Raw genomic sequence first — 21,121 nt, forward strand, 5'->3', positions numbered from 1 at the left:
AATTCTGGATTTTACAGGGAGCCGGTGCAGAGAAGCTAAAACAGGAGAAATATGATCTTGTTTCTAAGTTCCTGTTAGTACACGTGCTGCTGCATTCTGAATTAGCTGGAGAGTTTTTAAAGACTTATTAGAGCTACCTGATAATAGAGAGTTATAGTAATCCAGTCTAGAGGTAACAAAAGCGTGGACCAATTTTTCTGCATCTTTTCAGGTCAGGATAGGCCTAATTTTCGCAATATTACGCAGATGAAAAAATGCAGTCCGTGAGGTTTGTTTTAAATAAGAATTAATAGACAAATCTTGATCAGATATTACTCCGAGGTTTCTTACATATGCTTAGTACTTTACTAAAACATGCATACAAATAGTGCACCTGGGCAAGCATGTTCGTTTGAATTCCACTTGGGGCCATGATTGTTCCAATGGCCCATTATTCTGAGACCCCAATAGTCTGAAAAATGTCCTATCGGGCCAAAATCCCATGTGACCAACAGCTCGTTAAAAAAAACAAATGCCCATTGCTCCAAACGCCCATCGTTCTGAAAATACACACTCTCACTGTAGTTCGAGAAAGATTCATTGCCTGCCGCGGTATTTTTTTTTCTTACTATGGAGAAGGCATGACCCGCTTCACTCTGCCTGACTGGCTTAGCCTGATATTCTTATTCAAACCAATCTCACTCCTCTAGCCAAAACTCAACAAACGCCATTGACGAAAGCAAGGAGTACTAGCCAATCTAAGGCAGAGTAGGACAGGTCAAGCCTTCACCATTGTAGTTTTAGAAAAATGACACCTGGGAAGGTCCGATGATCTGTGTTGGAGTGTATTTTCAGAGCAATGGGCTTTTGGAAGAATGGGCTGTCAGACAAATGAGCTTTTGGTCCGATGGGACATTTTTCGAACTAGAAAAATGGGCAGTCCCTCCTGCTTGTGCATTCCACTGCCCAGATGTGCTCCTTATACACGTGTGAGACCGTTTATGCAGACATGTTTAAAATAATAAGATTTTAGAAAAAAATGCATGTATTTGGGGAGTACTGAACATATGACTGGATAAATCAAACTTTGACTATATTGCACGGGCCGTTGTTAAACACGGCCCACTTTACTTCAGTTCATCAAGAATTTTTCTGTTTTTGGATTCTTCGTTCACTTGTACAAGAAAAACAAAGTTTTCTTCACAAATTCAAGGTAACACAGGGTGAGTATCTAATATACAAATGGTCATTTTGTACGTAGGTGAAGTATTCCTTTAACTTACTGATAATAAACTTATTGGCCAACTAACAAGGTTTAAAGCTTTTAGCCAATTGTACTGGTTTATATATTGATAAAAACATTTGAAAAAATGTAGTACAACCTACAGTAATCCTGCACCTAGATTACGCAGTTGTTAAATAAGCATTAAACCATGTTTACTTTAAAAATGTTAAGATATATTTCTGACCCCATCATTCATTTTGGAGACTACTTTTTTTACACTCTCGCTGCGCACACACACACACACACACACACACACACACACACACAAAGCTCACGTGCACGCGCGCGCACACACACACACACAAAAAAAGAACACACAGGGTTCTTGGACAAATTTTAATGGAGCATCAACAGTAGCCGACAGTGGGTTTAAAACTGCTCACACACACACAGTGTGAGCTGCAGGATGATTGATGTACATAACATAAAGGCTACTGATGTTCATTTTCCTTTTTCAAGCATCTGATGGTGAGAACAGTGGTGGGAGAGTCTTCAGGAAAGCTGTCCATTCTGTAGTTTCTCTTCACACTTCATTGGCCATCAAACCCAGTGGCTTTTAGGTATCACGGTGATTCAGCAGGCTAAATGTATAAAATCATGCTTGCACGTAATGCACGTCTTCCGTCTCTCTTTTCTCTGACCTCTACATTTATGATCACTCTCCATTAGAGCAGCCTAATGAAGCAGAAATGTCACAAAAATAATCTTGGAAAAAACTAACATTGCTTAAAGGGACAGTTCACCTCAAAAATCAAAAATACAGATTTTTCCTTTTACCTGTAGTGCTGTTGGTCAGTCTAAGAGTGTTTGGTGTAAGTTTCTGAGTGTTGGAGATATCAGATGTAAGGATGTCTGCCTTCTCTCCAATATAATGGAACTAAATGGCACTCAGCTTGAGGAGCTTAAAGCGCCCAAAAATAACAAAAACTCAACAGCAATGTCTCTTCCCAGCAATCATGACCCAGTTACTCAAGATAATCCACAGACCTAGTTGTGAGCAGTTTTATGTGGGAACTATTTTACTGAGCTACACCCACAAACTGTATCAACACTCAGAAGGAAGTGTGCATCTACTAGCTCACTTAGCACCACTGAGCTAGCTAACATTACAGCTCAGGTGAGGAGGGTGCCATTACATAACACGCAGGCATACATCTCACACAGTCCTGAGCACAAGCCTCTCGTCCACCAGTAGATGCGTACAGTTGGACGGTGTAATTCAGTAGAAAGAAAAAAAATACTACAAGAAACTGCTCTCAAGATGTGTGGATTATCCTGAGGAACAATATGGATTTTTGATTTTGGGGTGAACTGTCCCTTGAGCAAATTAACTTTCACATGTATGGGAATTTCAAAACTTGACAATTTATTAAATCCAAGTCTGTTTCATTTATTTGTAATTAGTTCTGTGTTAAACATTTATTCAAAATGACATGGCACAAAAAAAAACATTATTCTACCATGAAATTATTTCTTGTGCTTGCAAAAAAATAAGTTAAAAAATAAACACATAAAACCTCTACTAATCCCTCCTTTCACCCCCACCCCGCCGTCCCCTCACCCCTGCAGTTCCTTATGGGCCTTATTGATCTTTGGCCTGTGTTCTTCTACAGGCGCAGCCTCAGCCGCCTCATCTCCTCGGGCTGAGGTCCTTCGTGCAGCCTCGGGGCTGTAAGAGATGGGATTTTTGACGATTGCTTTACCGCCAGGCCCGGTTGAGCAGTTTGACTTCTGCCAGGCGTTTGCTGATCATGGTGGCGAAGAAAAGGGCGAAGAGAACGCTGCTGATCAGCATGTAATCGTAGTCGTCTTTTAGTACGTCAAACTGCTTTGAGGGATAGACACGTGTCTGGTAGATGTCGAGACCGTATGCCACCACCTACAGGGGAAAAAGGATTGTCATATATGGAGGAGAAAACAATGTGAGGACTGTATTTTTGGATGGATTTTTTTTTTATTTTTATGATTTTTTTTTTAGAGCTTTTTAGATAATAACTCAGTACTGTGTAAAAAAACATCTTACAAATTACATAAATATAATATTTTCTTGCTTAGAATGACTTCATCTTAAACTTTTCTTTATCATGACCTTATATGGTGTATTGCATAGGTTTTTATACAAAACCTACGCAAGGAAACGGGAGGTTTGGAGTCCTCCCCTGGGAAATTACTTAATGCTCAAATACTTCATTTCCTGCATTCTGGGGAATTTTGATGCATCATTTTTTGCTGTTTCTGCATTAATTATGGTGGATATGTCTTTTATTTTGTCAAAATCTAAGTCCTCTGCGTCCCCCACAAAATCTACAGCCGTGGGCAAGCCAATCTAAAGAAATACTGGCACTGAAGACAAAGATAAGTTTATTAAGATTTTTAAAGACAAACACCACAAATGAAAAATTAGGAAAATAAATGCAGACACGCAGTTGCATCTTTTCCACGACGTCATTCTGTCAAAACATTTTCTAATAACAAACAATTCCAACACTAGTAATCATGATGTCATATGTTTGTCAGCATTGTTATGGCAGACTCACCAAGCAGGTTGACTCCAGTCCAGAGGGGGCAGTGTAAATTCCTCGCACTCTTGATATAGTCTGATTGTAGTTGATGAACCACTCTGTGCGGATCAGCAGCTCTGGTGCGTATGGTATCAGGTTCTCTTCCCTGTAGATCAAGTGAACAAGTTAGACAGAGAGACAGGAAGAAAAAACAAAAGTCAAGTACATGTTTTGAACCCTAGCTTGACTGGAGAACGCACCGGCTTTGCTCAGATACAATTTCTGGCCTCCGAGGGTCAAGGAACATCTTGGGTAATGACAAAATCCCTCCAGACGGCAAGCCAACTATGACAAAGAAAAACCCAAAGAAACATGTTTAAAAAAAGGCAACGGGGCCAAACAATGTGTTGAATAGAAGGTGGGTTATTCTCAAACAGTAATAAACCGGACATCGCTGACTCAACCTGGCTGAAACTTACTGAGCAGATGGCGGCTGGTGATGCCCTTCTCGGTCAGTGTGGCCTCCATGGTAGAAATGGAAGAGGGGAAAATGTAAGACTGCTGGAGCACCTGAGGGGCGTGTGGCCGATCCAGAGAGCTGAACACTGTGCTGTTGTAGAGTTCCATCCCTTCATACAGCTCAATTACAGAGAACTCGTTCCTGCGAGACTTGGTGCTCCAGTATTCGTACTGTGGAGTCAAACAGAGGCAGGTTCAGATCACATGACCCTCATGGCATTACCTGTGCTCCTTTCATTATCTGCCCCTTGTGTTCAGTGTTTAATTTCAGTGTTGGAGCTTTGTCATTTTTATACAGCTGCAGTCAGCCAATAGCGTATTCTTACACTAACCAAGGAAAAAGCAACAAAACAGTATAAAATGATTTTTACTTTTATCCTTAAAGGAATTCTTCAACCAAAAAACAAGAGAGCATTTCATGTCGTGTCACCTTGAATTTGTGAAGAAAACTTCTGTTGGTGAATTACTCCTTTTAAAATTACTTAAGCTTCAATACTTCAATACTCACCACCACCCAGTTTTCAGAGTGCACAACATGCACCGGTCCTCTGGCTTTTCTCTGAACAGCCTCGTGGATGATGCGACCAGTGACGCCATCGATCAGGAGGATCCCGATAAAGCTTCGCTCCTGATGCAAGTCTGTGCTCTCAGTCACCACAGCCAGTAGATTGGGGTTCAGGTACTGTAAAAAAAAAAAAACATGAAACACAATTCAGCATCTTAATCAAGGTTGAAAAACACATTTTACGCATGTTTCTGGCTCAACCCCGACTGCCGAAGACAAGTCAAATATTTTGGGCTAAAGCGGACTAAACATCGGCAATGTGATAGGTTGCTGTATCAGGGAGACAATCAGTTTGATATGATTTACAGCTACTACAGTTTGGATATATTGACCTTTATGACCTTCTTTATGTTTTTTTTTTTTTTTTGCCATTATTAGAAAAAACAGTCTAAGCATGAAAGAAGGAGCACGAGGGGATGACAGCAAAGGGCTGCAGGTTGGGAATGAACCAGAATCAGACACTAGAATTTAATGCTTTTAAGACCTTTTCAAAAATAATTTTTAGCCATATTTCAGACTGATTTTTGGACAAGTCATCATTCCTTACTCCAGGGTCTCTGCAGGTTTCAACAAGTCAAATTTAAGACTTTTTTAAGACCATAATGAATACAATTTAAGACCCATTTAACATCGATAAATTCAATAAATTCTGACCGGGCAGCACAGGTAGCCTACTTCAGTTCCGCTTTGTAGTTACGTTATAGCGTCCTCAAAAATCCAAACATTTAAAAGCGAGACTGAATTTTATGCATGTTTTAAATAAAAGTAACGTCAATAGATTTTTAAGACCTTTCAAAATCGTATTTAAGACCTTTTATGAGATTTTATGAGAATTTTAGACATTTTAAGGCCTTAAATTCAAATTATTGGATTTAAGACTTTTTTAGACTTTGTAAGACCCCGCGGATACCCTGTACTCAAGCATTGCAGGTTAAGTATAAAAGTAAGTAGTATATATGTAGTCTTGTGCAGACGTAGGTTTTATGGAGGAATATGATTATTAGAGTGAGTCAGGAGCATCTACATTTTACCAATGGTTAAGTGCAAGTAAAGAGTAAAAAGACAGTATCAGGTTCAGTGGTATAGATTTGTTACATCAGAAATGCATATTAACAAGAATAAATTTAAAGATGGATGAATGAAATAAAAATAAAATGTTTGTGGCAATGAAGACCTCACAAATTTAAATGACTATTGACGATTTAATGTATATTTTGCGTGTTATTTGTTGCTTACTTGTTGTATTCTTGTATTTTTAGACTGTTTGCATATTATATTGCTCGTTGGTTTGATACGTTGCTTTGTATATTTTTTTTTTACAAATTTGCTGCTGTAATAATGCTAATTCCCCCGCTGTGGGACGAATAAAGGATTATCTTATCTTTTCTTATTTGAAGTTCTAATGTTTAAAAAGTTCAATTCAAGACATTCTAAGAGTTTTTAAATGACCTGCAGATACCCTGTATTTGTCACGTCACAAATTTGTATTGTGGGGTATAATAAATGTTGCCCTGACAGGGCTTTGGAGTTTTGTATTATTATTGTACATTTTGGGGCTTCATGTGAGACAGAGCCTAATATTAAGTGCCAGAGCAGAATATGATTGATTTCATAGATCATACAGAAACTATAGTAAGGAGTGTAAGAGTCCTAGTAGAAAAAAACCCCACTGTTTATTCTTATAGAGTCAGTGGTGGAGAGAGGATATGATTCACTGGGGAAACAGTGACATGAGGTACAGTATTTCTGGGAAAGATGAGTTTTCAGCCTACATCAGAAGACGAAGAGTGACTCTGTGTCTCTGGCTGAAGTGGGACCAGACAACACTGATCAAATCTGGCCCTAATAAGAGCAATGATATTATTTTCACTCCCTTTAAACACCCCTTTCAAACCACAGCATTAGTAAGGATTCAGTGGAAGTCATCATACCTTATAGAGGACACTACGGTCTCCCATTACTCTGCCCTGGGAGTGCACATGCTCATTGGGCCTTTTCCCTTTGACTGAGACAATCTTCTGTACCTCGGTTGGGATGACAATCTCCCAGATCAGCTCGGTCGACAAGTCCTGAGCACAAAAAAACATCCAGATTCATTGTTTTTGACAATCAGTTATATGTGATTGAAGCATCTCTTTATGGAAGTTCAGCATGAGAACTGGAACAATAAAAACAGACCTCTGGCATTTCACACTTCACTGATATCCTTTAAACTAAGACTCTCTTAAAAATTAAAAATGCTTCTTGATCAATTAAGCATTTATTTTAGATATATCTGACTCTTTTTGGTCACTTTTTTTATTACTGAAATAGAGAAAAATTATCCCTGCAATTACTAACATTAAAAATATAGGAACCATTGTTACGTTCTATCACAAACGAGTGTTAGACTGGTGGTGGCTAAGCTTTGTAAAACTTCTAAAACTCTTGAGCTCTGATGTGCAAATTACATTGAAATAATTCAGCGAAAAAAAGGTTTGCTTGCCGTTCGTAGTCTGTAGCCAGAAAGTTTTCCCTGGCTGGAGTCAACAAGGTAAAAGAATATGGATGAGGCCATCTCCTGGAGCTGCTGTAGCACATTCTTCGTAGAGGGGAAAGCAGACACCTGTGGAAAAATCATACATGGATACGTTTTTTTGTAAGTTGTGTGTTGATCTGGTTCACATGGATGCAGAGAGAAAAATGACTTTGAGACACAACATGAATGTCTGTATCTGTATTTGTTAAGGGGAGACCCTACAGAAAAGGGTTATACTTTAAATCATTAGCTATTACCATGAAACTTCCCCAGTTGATTACTTACATTAAGACAGTTACTTTGTTATGTTACGTATTAGGAGTCAAAGGTTTTTACAGATGGAATATTGGTTATTTCTTCATAACGTGAATAGTTCCACTCCTTGAGTATGATTAGTTGAACTGTGTTCAAAGCCATTGTAAAATACTCCTCACACACTGCTGTGACCACATAACAAAGCCAGTGCTGTTTAACAGACTATGTGGTCTGCTCGCAATTGGAGCAGCGAAAAACCTTCACAGAGAAGGACACAACAAAACACCTCACCACCAAGCATTAACGGATGCAGACTTTTGGAAAATTAAGCTCAGGCACTAAATCCAATCACACCTGGTCAACACTGTCTGGTTCAATGTGCAGCTGCATTTGGGATACAGAGCAGAGAAACGCCAACTGAAGCATAAATCATTCATCATCCACCGGAACGGGAATGGTCAGAAATACACAACAGATTTGTAAAGGCATTTTCCGTTGTGTATCATCCCCTTAGCTGTTCTAAAATCACCATAAACCATGGCCTCTTGTGGCTTATTGCTTAATTTTATCACTTAATAAATCTGTAAATTCTGTCAACAACCATAGGTCAATTTTTGCATTACTGTTCGGAAAATGTTATATAAATCAGGCTGTGAATGATAAATGAACAAACCCCTCTGTAAAAATCTTCAGAATATAGACAGAAACAAAACTGGAAGGTTTGGTGTATGTAAGTGAAAAGGAGATTTCTGGCTCAGAGTTTGAGAAATAACTAATTTCAAGAAAACTACCTTTAAAAAGGTATATGTTGTAAATTCCATACATTTTTAGACAAAAGTTAAGACACAACAAGTGAATTGGGCACATTTTTTTAACTAACAAATACTACCATGAAACTTTCCCAAAGGATTATTATATCCAGACTATTATTTTTGGTATTACAGTTTTGTCTGAAACAAATTATAATCTGTACTAAAACAAACACTGAATGTTGACGTGGTGGGTGAGGAGGTTTAGAGTTTGCCACTGACCTTGTACTGGTCATCAACAAGAAGAAGGACCTTGGCATAATCCTGGTCCATGAGAGGCAGCATGAGTGACTGAAGTATCGGCTGAGGCAGAGCAGGCGGGGTGATGTGACTCTTCTTTCCAAAGATGGGATTAAATACATGCAGCGTTGCCAGACCTGTGTCCTTAGAACAAGAAATATACATATAAGAAATGGCAAAAATAAATACACATCACTTGTACAGTTACACAGGTTTGACCAATGTAGAAAAAAGAAGTATTCAGCTTTCGCCATAAATGAATTCCCACCCTGAGGCTCTTTAAGCACAGAGCTCTTGTCATTAGATACCTTGTCTTTGATGAGCAGCGTGCACTGTGGCGGGTGAGGGAAGTGTGCAGTGGTCCGTTGCACCATTAGTTTGAAAGCTGCATTAGATGGGACATTGTCCAGGTAGTGCCTCCACAAAATACTGCCGGTCTTGCTGTCAATCCCAAAGAGCTTCACAGAGAAAAAAGCAACGGGAAAAATGAGTTTCCCGAGAGGCCTGATGGACTTTATTTAGTAGTGTTTAATTTTACTTTAGGCTGCCTGACCACAGACAAAATAAAAAGAAACTAGTTTAACCACAAATATGCAGCACAACTCATCCCTCCTGAAACACTACCTACCAGTGACTCTATGAGAGGGTAAGCTTTAGTCTCGTACCTTCCCAGATGCAGTAACCATAACCATCATCTTCTGCAGGTTGAACTCGTCTCTGGACAGGTTCTCGATGGTCACGTCGTTTTTGACTTGACTGCGAGGCTTCCGCGCATCGTAGAAGAGCTTCCAGAGGTGGGCGATCCAGGCCTGCAGTAAGATGAGCTGAGAGGAGAGCCTCTTCAGCACCATGGACATCAGGCCGTCTGGACAAATTACAGAGAGAACACAGATGGTGCTTAATGACTTTCAATGAATTGAGAATCACAGCTTGAACACTGTGGTATTGTTATTGCAGGCAAAGCACAGCTGTACCTTAAACAGGGTTCTTATGGCAAATTAGTTTAAGACTTTTTTTAATGCCACTCAGAATGAATTTTGGGACCAATTTTACAACAACCAAAACTGAAGGGAAAAAACATGAACTTGCATCAGTTACTTTTTTGCCCCCGATATTTATTGTAATATAACACAAAACATTCTTGTCTTGTGAAGGAGACGAGGGTAGGACAGAGTTGGGAAACACCTGCAGTTTGTTGGCGAGTTTTCTTGGCAATTTTGTCTTTCTAACTCTGCATGTGGGATTCCACTGCCTTGATTCCCATCATGCCATCATGAGTCTAATATACATTGCCCTGTACTTGTTTCAACCATGCCAAAAAATCTTGGTTAAATCTTGGTTGGTTAATTTGCACTTCCCCATGTTGTCCAGGAATGACAGCAAGCTACTGGAAGTTGTTGTTGGATCGGCTATCCTGATCTTCATTCATTCATTCATTTCTGTAACCGCTTATCCTGTTAGGGGTCGCGGGTGTGCTGGAGCCTATCCTAGCTGACATTGGGCGAGAGGCAGGGTACACCCTGGACAGGTCGCCGGACTATCGCAGGGCTGACACAGAGACAGACGACCATTCATGCTCACATTCACACCTATGGGCAATTTTGAGTCGAAGAAAAACCCATACTGGCACGGGGAGAACATGCAAACTCCACACAGAAGGAGTCCCCCACCCTCGGGTTCAAACCCCTCACCCTGGGTATCCTGATCTGCTTGAAATTAACGCAACAGGCATTTGGTAAATTATTTTTAAAAATAGACGTAACCAGTCATTTTGAGATTTTTACAATGTAACACCAAAAAAGACACAATTAATAAAATCCCACTTAGCACATCTTAGATTTTTTAAAGATTGATTTAAAACATTTCAATACCAATTAAGGCCTTATTTTTAGATTAATGAAATCAGCATCTTTTAAGACTTTAAGGATTCGCGGCAGCCATGCTTACAACATAAAAAGGGTCTGTAGATCTACTACTTTCTTAGCAGCTTCTTTCTCACATGATTAGTAACATAATATTTATTGAAGACAAGCAGAGAAGTGCGTTACCTTGAATAGCTGAATCCGAGCGAAGCAATGAAAACAGGAACAAAGACAAAAGAAAGTGAAGCAAATAGCAACCAAGTGAACACACCCAAGAATCTATATTTACCAGCCCACCAAGCCTGCAGCAACCTCAAAAAATAAGATTAAAAAAAAGTACATCTTTGGCGATTAAATGCAGGTGCCATGCAGTTAAAGTAAGGATAAAAGCAAAAGCAACAATTCAGTGGACCTTATCATTAGTTCTATATTAGTAGAAATTCGCAAAATGATGAATCAAGCTTGACAAAAATAATCCTAAGATTAAGAATTGCAAAGCTGCCTTAACTTTCTAGGACATGAGAAAACATTAGCAAACTAGTAAGACAGAGTGAAAGCTGACACTAATAATAGATAAACTACTGAACATCACTGCACAGCAGAGATTAGAACTTGTTGGAAAGTTGGGAGGAAAAACATGAATGGATTCTGGTTTGACATTTACCAGCCTTTTTGCCAAACTCTCCCTCCAGCTCTGCCTGCGTTCCTGTGAGAGGCAGATCCACCATTTCCATTGTCACCACATCTGACAGGGCCTCTTCTCTTGTCCACATTACACGCCCTGGAAAACAGGACTCATTATTGTTCTGTAATCATTCATTCCACTCTCCACACCCTGTGACAGTATGCAGTTTGTGTTGACGCTCTCCGTGAATTACGACATGAAATATTTTTCCCCCCCTCGTTCCCGTGGAAAGGACAACATTGTGTGTACATCATGAAAACCGAGAGCCTGTTTGGACTCCACACAGTGGTCAGATGTTGGCAGTATTTATGATGATTAAGAGAAGGAATATACCCAGATGTTATCATGAGGCAAAGCGTGGCTCACTGTGGAAAGAAGTACTAGGTCTCAACAGTAAACACAGTGAGGGACTGACTCTAAGCACAAATCTAAAAGTTTGAAGCCATTTCACCTGCTGGCTATAAATCCCATGCGATTCCCTACAACCCTCCACCTGAAGACACCTGTATAAAAATAACATGGCCTCAATTTTCATGCAAAGTGAAAAGTAAAAGGCCATCCTATGTGCGTTTTTGCTGCATCTGGCCGAATAAAATTCCTGAAAAAGGTCTGTTTATTTTATTACGACAAGCAGGAATTTAAAATGATCAGACTTTGGCGCCCCTCAGTGGTAGGATAAAGAAAAAACAACACAGTGACAGACAGCAGTGTAAAGCCAATACCACAGATAACATTAAAGAGGAAACAAACAACTTCTCAACTTTCCCCCCTAGCAGCTCCACGTGGTATTATTGTTGGCACTGCTGTTGCAAAGACAACTGGAAGCCTTTTCATTTTCCCTAGAGCCTAAAAAAAAAAATAACCACAGTTTTCCACAGTTACAATTCTGCTACTGGGAATAGTAACGGCGAAGAACTTACAGTGATACTTTTTGGTGGCTGTGGATAGCCACCAATAGTTGCTGGAGAAACCATAGGCGCTATTCTCTTCCTGCTTAGGTTGTCTACGGCTGACGCACTTCTTTTATGGCATAAATAAAGCCTTACTTTTCCAGGGAGATCGTACCCAGTGGCAGACAGAATTGTACAGTGACTGCAGCACTTTTAGGGAACTAATCTCAACTCTGACTGTGTCATGATTCTAAAGACATTTTGGTCTGCATTTATGTCATCATGATAGCTCAAAGAAAAAACACTTGTCTATTTCCACTTTAACCCTGACACACCAAGCTGACAGTCAACTGTTGGTAAATGTCGGGCTGTGGGCGAGCGTCTGCTGCCCTTGTTTTTGCACGTTGTCCTGCACCATTGGCTCTAGTCGGCCCTTGTCAGCTTTATTTCGGCCGATGCAGCATGTTGAATCGGTGTCTGAGACAGCAGAGCCAGTGTCGGTGAACGAAAGTACTCAGAATGGCAGTTCAGCTCAGCGCACATAAGGAAAAATGGAAATGTGGAAGACAAACAAATGACTTAAGTCAAAACAAAACTTGTTATATTGGGTAACACTGAACTCTTCAGCAGAAGCTGTTTGTGTCACTGTTTGCCAGCTCCCGATAAAAGATTATTATTCAACAGTGGCTTGTGTCGTTAATGTGCTAACTGTCCAACTAGCATCCTGAATCTGTCCTGTCGGTCTTCTGGTGTTCCTTTTTGAATGAGAACACAGACTACCACCGCCTGCTGGTATGGAGAGTTATTTCCTCTTAAACAGGCGCAGAACATACGTGCTAGCTGGCTGTTAGCTGTAGGCTTTGTAGTGTGCTCAAATGCATTATTTTGGCTGAGACACAGGCGATGTGTCAGTCAGCCTTTGATGTCAGTTTGGTGTGTCTGGGCCTTAACAAAGTACTCTTTCTAACACGAACAGTTTTTCCTGTTTTTGCCATCTGTACCTGGCTGTTGTATGAAAGTGAGCGTGTGGTCTTCTGTCTGCACCATCACCCTGTAACCCACAGAATCGTCCTTCTTCAGGAATGCTTGTACATACAGCTGAAAGACAGAATAAAAATAGTGTTGTATTATCAGAAGACAATACTACCAGCCAGATATCAAATTCACTGGGTAGAAATTCTGACTCACCCTTTCTGGTTTCCCACCGTTAGGATCCATATTAAAAATCAGTGTTGTGTCTAGAAGTCTGCGTCCAGTTTCTGCACTAAAGAGGTTGAGACTACAAGCCTATAGGGAGGAAAACAGATAATCATATTAATCTGATGAAATACTATTCATCTTGAAGGATGTGAATCACACATCAAGCTCACAAAGAGACAACTAAGTCTGTACTAAATCTGCCAATAAACAACATATTTTGCCAAGGGAGCATGATGACAAACCACATACTTCTCAAGCCTGAATGTATGATTTCACATTAACTCACAGTTTTATTCTTGGGCGTCATGACAGCAGCAACAGTCTTTTCTCCAGTGGTAGCAAATGAAACCAGCATGGCCTACAAATCAAGAAAAATATGTCATCAATAATTTTCATTAACTGTTTTGTAAATTAACAACTGAAATATCTCAATACAAAAAATGTCAGAGCTTAAAAATAACAGGGACATATTCTGAAATTCTTGGCCTTACAGATAGACCTTTGTTGAAGTTACAAACCAATTATTTAAGATTTTAGCAAGTGAATCAAGTGCCATTTACTTTTTAGGCATGTAAATAAAGCTGTTGTCCAGTACAAAAACTACAATATTACAATACACTAACATTTTTGGACGGCAAACATTTCATGGTCTGAATTTCATGGTCATAATCTTGATCATGCATCATTAGAGAGAAGTGCAGAAATAGTTACGTACAGGCTTGAAATCCCTCAGTGTAACTATCTGACCATTGTTGAGCTGCAGAAGCAGGTGGTGTTCAGGTCCGAGCTGAAGGAGGAACTCTGACAGCGGAGGGCGAGCTGGGTTGGGCTGGGTAGACACCAGTACTGGCTGGAAGCCAGGGGTGACTTCAAGTCCCAGTGACTAGAAAAAGACAAATGGTGAAAAGCATTCACACAGAGAAAATAAGGTAGGTAGAAACAGAGACAGTTCCACTGTGTTGGGAGGGAAGTGCAGAGATACCAGAGACAAGTGAAGACCTACCCAAACCAGAGCACAGGACACACATGGTAAGTTTATTCAATAGAAAGGTTTTCATTTTATTCTGGTAGGTACCTGCAGGGGTATCTGGGTCATCTGTGCCTGTACATGCAAGTCAAGCATGTACAGAGATACAGTTGTGGAGTCCACACATGTCAACATCCCCTGGCTGATAACCGCACAGCTGGCCTGTATGTTGGACAGCCACGGAGCTTCCACTGAGATCTGAGGACAACATGAGCAAAGCAGTAAGAGATGTGGGCTTAATATATATTGCTAACACTGTCGATTAACTGGATGTATTCAAAAAAAGTTTGTGTTTCGTTTCTGTTCTACATATTCTGCACAGCATTTATAAACTGCTACTTTGAATAAGGATTACCTGCTTGATTATCTCTCCATCCTCCACACTGTAAGCCACAATGGCAATGTGGGAATGAGGAACAACTCCCAGTACATACACTTCACCATTTCCACCAGAGTATACAGCCCGGTAATCTACGGTTTCACTGTGGAGATAAAAAGTTAATTATACATTTTTTCCAGTGCCAATCACGCTCATAGACACAAAGAATTTCGGCCTTTATGTACCGGACATTTCTGCAGCTTGAGTACTACCATTTCTATTAACTGCTTCCTGTTAGTGCTTGAATTTGTTATGCACATATCCATTTATTCATTTCTGACTTGATTTTACCTTTATTTGACAGACAACTAGGGCTGGTTATTGGTACTTGATAACTTTAAGGTGTCGACTGAAATAACTCCGGACCAAGTAGTATCTAAACTTTTGAAGTCAAATGATACTTGCATTCGAACCTTTTTGTAGCCAGATCTAGACAAAATGACTGTTTGAATAGTTTTGCTCGCAGCAAATCACTGGCCTGCTACCACAGCAGCTACACTACAACTAGACAACAGTCTATGGTGAAGTCGTGTCTGGTAAATATGACAAACTTGGCGGTTCACAATGCCAAAATTCCACCAAATTGTTCGAAAATATGGTGGCATTTTATGCAACTGAATGCTTCCATTTACACGATGGATATTGAATGAAGTACTCTACTGGAGTCACTTTAAGGGTAATAGTGTTGGCACTAGTATCATAATCAAATCAAATGTTATCCAGCCCTACAGATGACAGGGTAGAAATAAGGAAAAGAGAGGAGTATGAGATACAGCAAAGGTGGAACTGAACCTGCAATATTGCCGTTATATGGCACCTGCTGTAACTACTTGGCTACAAAGGCGCTCCTCCTACATAATTTTTAATCCAATCTTTCCATTACATGAAGCAGAGTTATCATTTCCCCCAAACATTTCCCCACCAACCACTACCAGCATCTTAGTCGGTTTCTCTACAAAATAATTCAAGCAGACAACATACAAGAAGTTCCCCCGTCACAATATGTTTTTCTAAGTGTTACTTAACTTGAATATTTCAGCTTTACTGTGCAGAGTTTGACACGTGAAGGCTGTTTTCACATTAATCTGTTGGTTTCTCTGCGCTCACTTTAAATCCGAGTTGTACCTATGAGCATGATTTGTGACATAATAGTGAGTTTGGAGCCGTCCGGGGTCCAGTATGAAACTTCAGTCACTGTGATGTGGAAACTTGAAACCTCCTGCTCACACACACTGAGAATGGATTTTTCAGTAAAGTAGGACACCTTACGTCCAGCACTTAAAATTTTAAAATCAGCCCCTTATGTGTGGAGTCTGCATGTTCTCCCTGTGTCAGTGTGGGTTTTAATTCAACCACAACACACACATTACTACTCAAAGCAGAGTGCTTTTATGTATTCAAATGTGTGGAGTGGATCTTTAATTTCAGAGGAGATGTTTTATTAATAAAGACAGGCTTATATTGAAAAAATACAGACATAACTCAGGATTCAATGTCGACACAAAAACATTTCGACTTACCTTTCTGGTATATTCTCTATCCACTTTTGATGACCATTAGAGAGGTAATGGAGAGAGATGACACTCTTCTTCAAAACAGCCACGTGTTTTACAGTATCTTGCTGTCCAACCAAACATGCCGACTGGAAACTAAAATATATAACAAAAGCAGTTAACATCTGATCACAGTAGGGACAAGTCTACACTTAACAACTGCCAATCAAGAGAGTAGTCACCTGCCAGAGTCGAGCACAATCTCCCAGTTCAAACCACCAATATTTATCTCCCATGAGCGCAGCAAGCGACCATTTCCAACCACCAGCACCGCATCTGGGAGACAAGAACAGTTCAGTGAGTTACCTGCTTTCAACACGGGAACAAAAACCTCTGTAAGATCAACTGCAATGACAAAATCACCTTGTCCATGTTGCAGAAGAGCATCAATGGTTCCCTCTGGCCCAGTCTTATCAACATGTCGCCAGACTGTAACAGACATTAAATAAATACTGATATACGAACACAAAGCATGTCAGCTGAGAGGCGAATCATCTTTCCATACTTGGCCATATATAACTTCCTATTGCCACAGACAGAATACTTACAGAGTTCTCCAGTTCTGGTGTTGAGTGAGGCAAAGACATTATTCTCTGTTGCTAGCAGCACCTTTTTGGATGACTGCATATGTGTGTCAAAATGGGAGAAGCGAACCTTGCCAACATATTGCTGCCTCCTGTAAATCACAAGACACAAAACAACTTGTCAGAAGGTCAACAACCTGGTTTATAATTAAAGCTGAACCAAAGCTTGTATCATTACAGGGATCAATCCCCAGAGTTAGGACACATAGCTCCTGTTGAGAAAAGCAATAACTGGTGGACGGCACACTGGTTATCAGATTAGTTAAAAGGAAATCAATTAAAATCATATTTACTGTAATTTATTGAGCTTATTCGACCTGTGGTTTCCTAAAGGCAAATCAAAAGCCAACAGCACCTGCCGTATGCTAGTAAATAACAATTCTTGTATTAATATTTTTATTCTTTGGCCTATTCTCTCATTCAAAGTCCACCTCAAACACACCGGGTCGCAGCTAGTGGCAGTGACAGGTGTTAGCATTAGCATTTACACATTAAAACATGGCTCTAAATAGCACACATATTTGGTCGTTCTCTAGGTTTCTCTTACCAGTCAAATTTCCCTACTTGATCCTCAAACACAGCTTCGAGAGTGCCGCATAACATCATAAATTTCAGGCACAACAAAATTAGCTTTGCCATTGCAGCAGTAGATTTAGCTTGCTCTTCAAGAGAAGGAGGAAGTCGGAAGTTGACTCGCTTCCTTCTAGTCTCATGACTGAGCGGTGCTGCCCCCTACAGGGGAGAAAGGCACATAGCTTCAAGAAAGGTGGCGTAATGCAGTGATCACAAAAAATATACTCCCAAAAATGTCCTCAGAAGTTCAAATAACGTAAAATACCGCAGCGATAATTACATGTAATAAATCAACTACTTTTTAAGTGATATTTTTTGCTAACACTAATTCATCTTTAAATTAAAAATTTGACTTATGACACTTTATTACTATTAGAATGAATTGCAAAAACACATGTACAAGCTTATGTTTTATTACTCATCTTTATTATTTATTATTTTATATAATATACTCGAATACATTATTTTAATTTCATTTTGTTCTATTTTATTTTTACACTTTCTTTTTTATCTATGGCATTTGTTTAAGCTGTCGTCAGATACAGGAGACCAGCCTTTTTTACTTGGTTGCTGGCCTCAAATAAAGTCCTATTGCTATTATAAAAGATGATGCAAAAATAATCTTTCTAAAATTAAGGCAACAATATCTGTAAGTAGCGACTATAATTTATTCTTATATTATCTTATATTGGATCAGTAGTGGTGCAGTAGGCAATCTGCGAAACTCACGCACAATTTTAATTTACAAGACTCTTCAAATATCCATGATTGTATGTATTTGTGTCTTTAATCAAACCATGAAATAAAATAAACACTGGTTAACTAGTTCACTGGAGACAATTGCAATAGATAGGCTATCATTAATAAATGACCTGCATGAGGTATTGTATTATTTCTATATATCATAAATATAATGGTTAAAAGGGCATTGTTTTATTTACATATATGAATTGGGAAATGTATTATTAGCCCTCCTCAGCCCTGGGATGAAAAATGATTATTTGTTGAGAATAGTGGATCTATCATGTCATATGAGAATTTCTGTTGTAGCTATGATTTGATTGGCAACTATAACATCTCTAGATCTATAGCTCATGCCATCGCAAACTCTGTTATATCCTTAATTAAAGGAATGTCAACAAGCTCTATTCATTCCTGTCACCCCTTGTCTCCATAACTTTTAGTTGGTGCCTATGACTTAAATGAAATAAGAATCCCGAACAAAACAATTAGAAATATGTTTAATTACATCTCACACACCATAGTATCCTACAGAAATTCAATTTACAAATCTATTTGAAAAGTAATAGGCTATTCACGTTATGAACTAAATACTTAAAATTCCCACTAAGTCCAAAAGCAAAAAAAGAGAAGTGGGCTAACAAACAGAGTATATCCATCCAGACTTGAATTAATACTATTTGGAATTGAAACCAATAATTATGTATTCTGGGATGATATCAAAACTAGGCTACTGATCATTAGTTTTTCCAGTGTATGTATTGTGAAGCTTTATGGCTTGATGTTCATGAATGGCTTTGCCCCAATTTTTTCATCATGAAAACGTTTCTCAAAAGGACTTTGTTTATGGACTCATCGTGGACAATAGCAATGACGACTTTGTGGTTAATCACATTCTTGTACTTGGAAAGCTTTATTTACACAAATCCAAATATATGAAGGTGAAACAAAGGTTTGGTGTATTTCATAATGAGTTTATTTCTTATTTGCCCCAGCCCTTAATTTATTTTTATATTACTTATTATGTATACATTCGTGTACACTTTTATGCTTTAATCTCAGGTCTGTTTTACCTGTGTTGGCTTTACTGTCTGTTTTGTATTTTGTATGCATGTTTTTTGTTTTTTTTTTTGACGCAAACAGAGTTCATTTCTGTATATGGGCTATAATGATGTCGGCCTGACTGTCGTCAGATTGTGAGCGCCCCCTGTCATTTACTTTCACAGTTTCTTCCTCCAGTTGCTAGTTTTTTTTCTATGGGATTTCAAGATGGCGTCGAGCGGAGGAGATGGGGAACACGAATGGACAGCGGCAGTACGGCCGCTTTTATCAGCTTCGTACACCGCTTTTGAGACGAAGGAGCTACCTCAGCTTATTGGGTCAATAATCAACAGGTAACCAGTTACATGTCAATAAATTTCGTGTCTCTATTTGCTCAAATACTAGCCGTGTCCACCCATGACTGAGCTGGCTGGCTAAGTTGCTAACTTAGCTTGGGTAGTTAAGTTCGATGGGAAACGTTACCCTCTTAGCTAACGTTAGCGGCTAGCAAGCTACTCGAGCTTAACTTGCACTGGCATCGAGTCAGTTGCTGACGTTAGCTAATATGCTAACGTTAGCGAACTTACTCAAAATGCTATTTAGCTTGTTCTGGCTGGTAACTCATGAACAGATTGAAATAAGGCTCGATTTATGGCTGGTGCACATTGACCTTTGTTGCGACATTATTGCTGTGCGGTCGTCAATGAGCGTCGCAGTGTAACGTTTAGAAAATCTGCTTCATCATTAGCTAGCTAACACAAACATTAGCCAGCAAGCTACCCAAGGGCCTTCCCAACGGACTGGATAACTTAACGTTGAAATGGCCCTGCCACAGTAATATTTGACTACGTCAGCTAACTTAAAGTGGCCAAATTTGATTCGGTTTATATGCTGAGCTTGCTATTTTCAGTCTACTTTGAACACGTCGTCAGATAATCTATGTGTTATCTGATTAATAAGGTAGCCAGTCAGTTTAACGTTATCTGCTGTGTTTGTGGTTGGGCTCGAAGTAGGCGGGGACCCTGTACTCTCCACTCATTTTTGATAAGGTGGTGATGGGTCGCCGTTAATGTATTGTTAATAAAAGGTTACTTGGCAGTATTGCTGCTTCTTAATTAAATGTAATTCTAATGTCTTGAGGTCGATTCTGCACGGTTGTGTTAAACTACAAGGAAGCTGGTGCAGTGGCTGTCACGTAGGGTAACTTGTCTGTGGAAACAAGTGTTAGGGCCAGGCGTTGTTATTTACGGGGACCTTTAATTAATTTTATCCTAAAACCACGTGACAGTACTATATGCACATTTCGCCCTGCACACTGCCAATCCATACATCACCAAATGGTGATTATCAAGTTGGTAGTGTGTACACAGTTGTTAGGTTGTCACTTGACACTCCTTTTCAGTGGTGACATTATTCCTCTGGGCATTCAAATGAAGAGCTTCCTGCGATGTTCATAGGTTTCATTTTTCTAGGCAACAACCGGCCTGCAAATCTGCAGTAAAGCTGCTATTAGACCTGTTAGTTTCGTTTTCTAATGAAACGTCAAAGTTGGCTTGTATACACGTTTGATATGTATGAGCTGTTCTGACTGTTCACTCGTCAGCTACAGTGTCAAATCTAAAATATTTTTTATCAGTGTTTTATTGACCATACAATAGTGCATTAGACACTTTGATGAGATTTGCTATCATCATAGATTTTGAATATTGTAATCTCATAAATCTTGTCATGTCCTGGTTTTAAAGGCTGCATTACTGTACAGAAGAAAATATCAATATCAAGGTATTTGGTCAAAAGTGATGAGATGTTTGATTTTATCGCCCAGCCCTACAAGGCTTTTAAATATTTGTGAGTATGAGTTTGACTATACTGAGGGAGTGCTTCAAGAGTAGTAGTACTTAAATAGAGTAGTATT

At 39.4% G+C, this 21,121-nt stretch overlaps 2 protein-coding genes across 8 annotated transcripts in view; one reads left to right on the forward strand and one right to left on the reverse strand.

Moving 5' to 3' along the window:
• Positions 1–1,586: 1,586 nt before the first annotated feature.
• emc1 (ER membrane protein complex subunit 1) lies at positions 1,587–17,555 on the reverse strand. The gene is made up of 22 exons (XM_033629596.2): positions 17,399–17,555; positions 16,816–16,943; positions 16,631–16,696; positions 16,450–16,543; positions 16,235–16,363; positions 14,691–14,817; positions 14,384–14,533; positions 14,024–14,191; positions 13,595–13,666; positions 13,297–13,395; positions 13,110–13,206; positions 11,198–11,314; positions 9,337–9,536; positions 8,980–9,129; positions 8,654–8,815; positions 7,335–7,454; positions 6,781–6,918; positions 4,793–4,966; positions 4,245–4,455; positions 4,026–4,110; positions 3,802–3,931; positions 1,587–3,143 (listed from the first exon to the last, which is right to left on the reverse strand). Exons 1-22 carry the CDS (start codon positions 17,488–17,490, stop codon positions 2,964–2,966), a joined length of 2,889 nt encoding a protein of 962 aa, XP_033485487.2. The 5' UTR covers positions 17,491–17,555; the 3' UTR covers positions 1,587–2,963.
• Positions 17,556–19,404: 1,849 nt separating this feature from the next.
• Positions 19,405–21,121, forward strand: part of ubr4 (ubiquitin protein ligase E3 component n-recognin 4) — a 56,627-nt gene continuing 54,910 nt past the window's right edge. For all 7 annotated transcript variants that reach the window (XM_078170158.1, XM_033629477.2, XM_078170159.1 and 4 more), the window contains exon 1: positions 19,405–19,559. In XM_078170158.1, coding sequence (XP_078026284.1) covers positions 19,435–19,559 — 125 coding nt within the window. In that variant the 5' untranslated portion in view covers positions 19,405–19,434. The remainder of the gene's footprint in view (positions 19,560–21,121) is intronic.

The sequence above is a fragment of the Epinephelus lanceolatus genome, chromosome 8, assembly GCF_041903045.1.
Source record: "Epinephelus lanceolatus isolate andai-2023 chromosome 8, ASM4190304v1, whole genome shotgun sequence".
Lineage (NCBI taxonomy): Eukaryota > Metazoa > Chordata > Actinopteri > Perciformes > Serranidae > Epinephelus > Epinephelus lanceolatus.

Coding starts and splice junctions, on each gene's coding strand:
- emc1 (XM_033629596.2), bottom strand. CDS start 17,490: ATGGCAAAGCTAATTTTGTTGTGCCTGAAATTTATGATGTTATGCGGC. Junction 16,364..16,449: donor ATTGTGCTCGACTCTGGCAG/GTGACTACTCTC, acceptor TATATATTTTAG/TTTCCAGTCGGCATGTTTGG. Junction 14,818..16,234: donor ATAGAGAATATACCAGAAAG/GTAAGTCGAAAT, acceptor TTATCTCCACAG/TGAAACCGTAGATTACCGGG.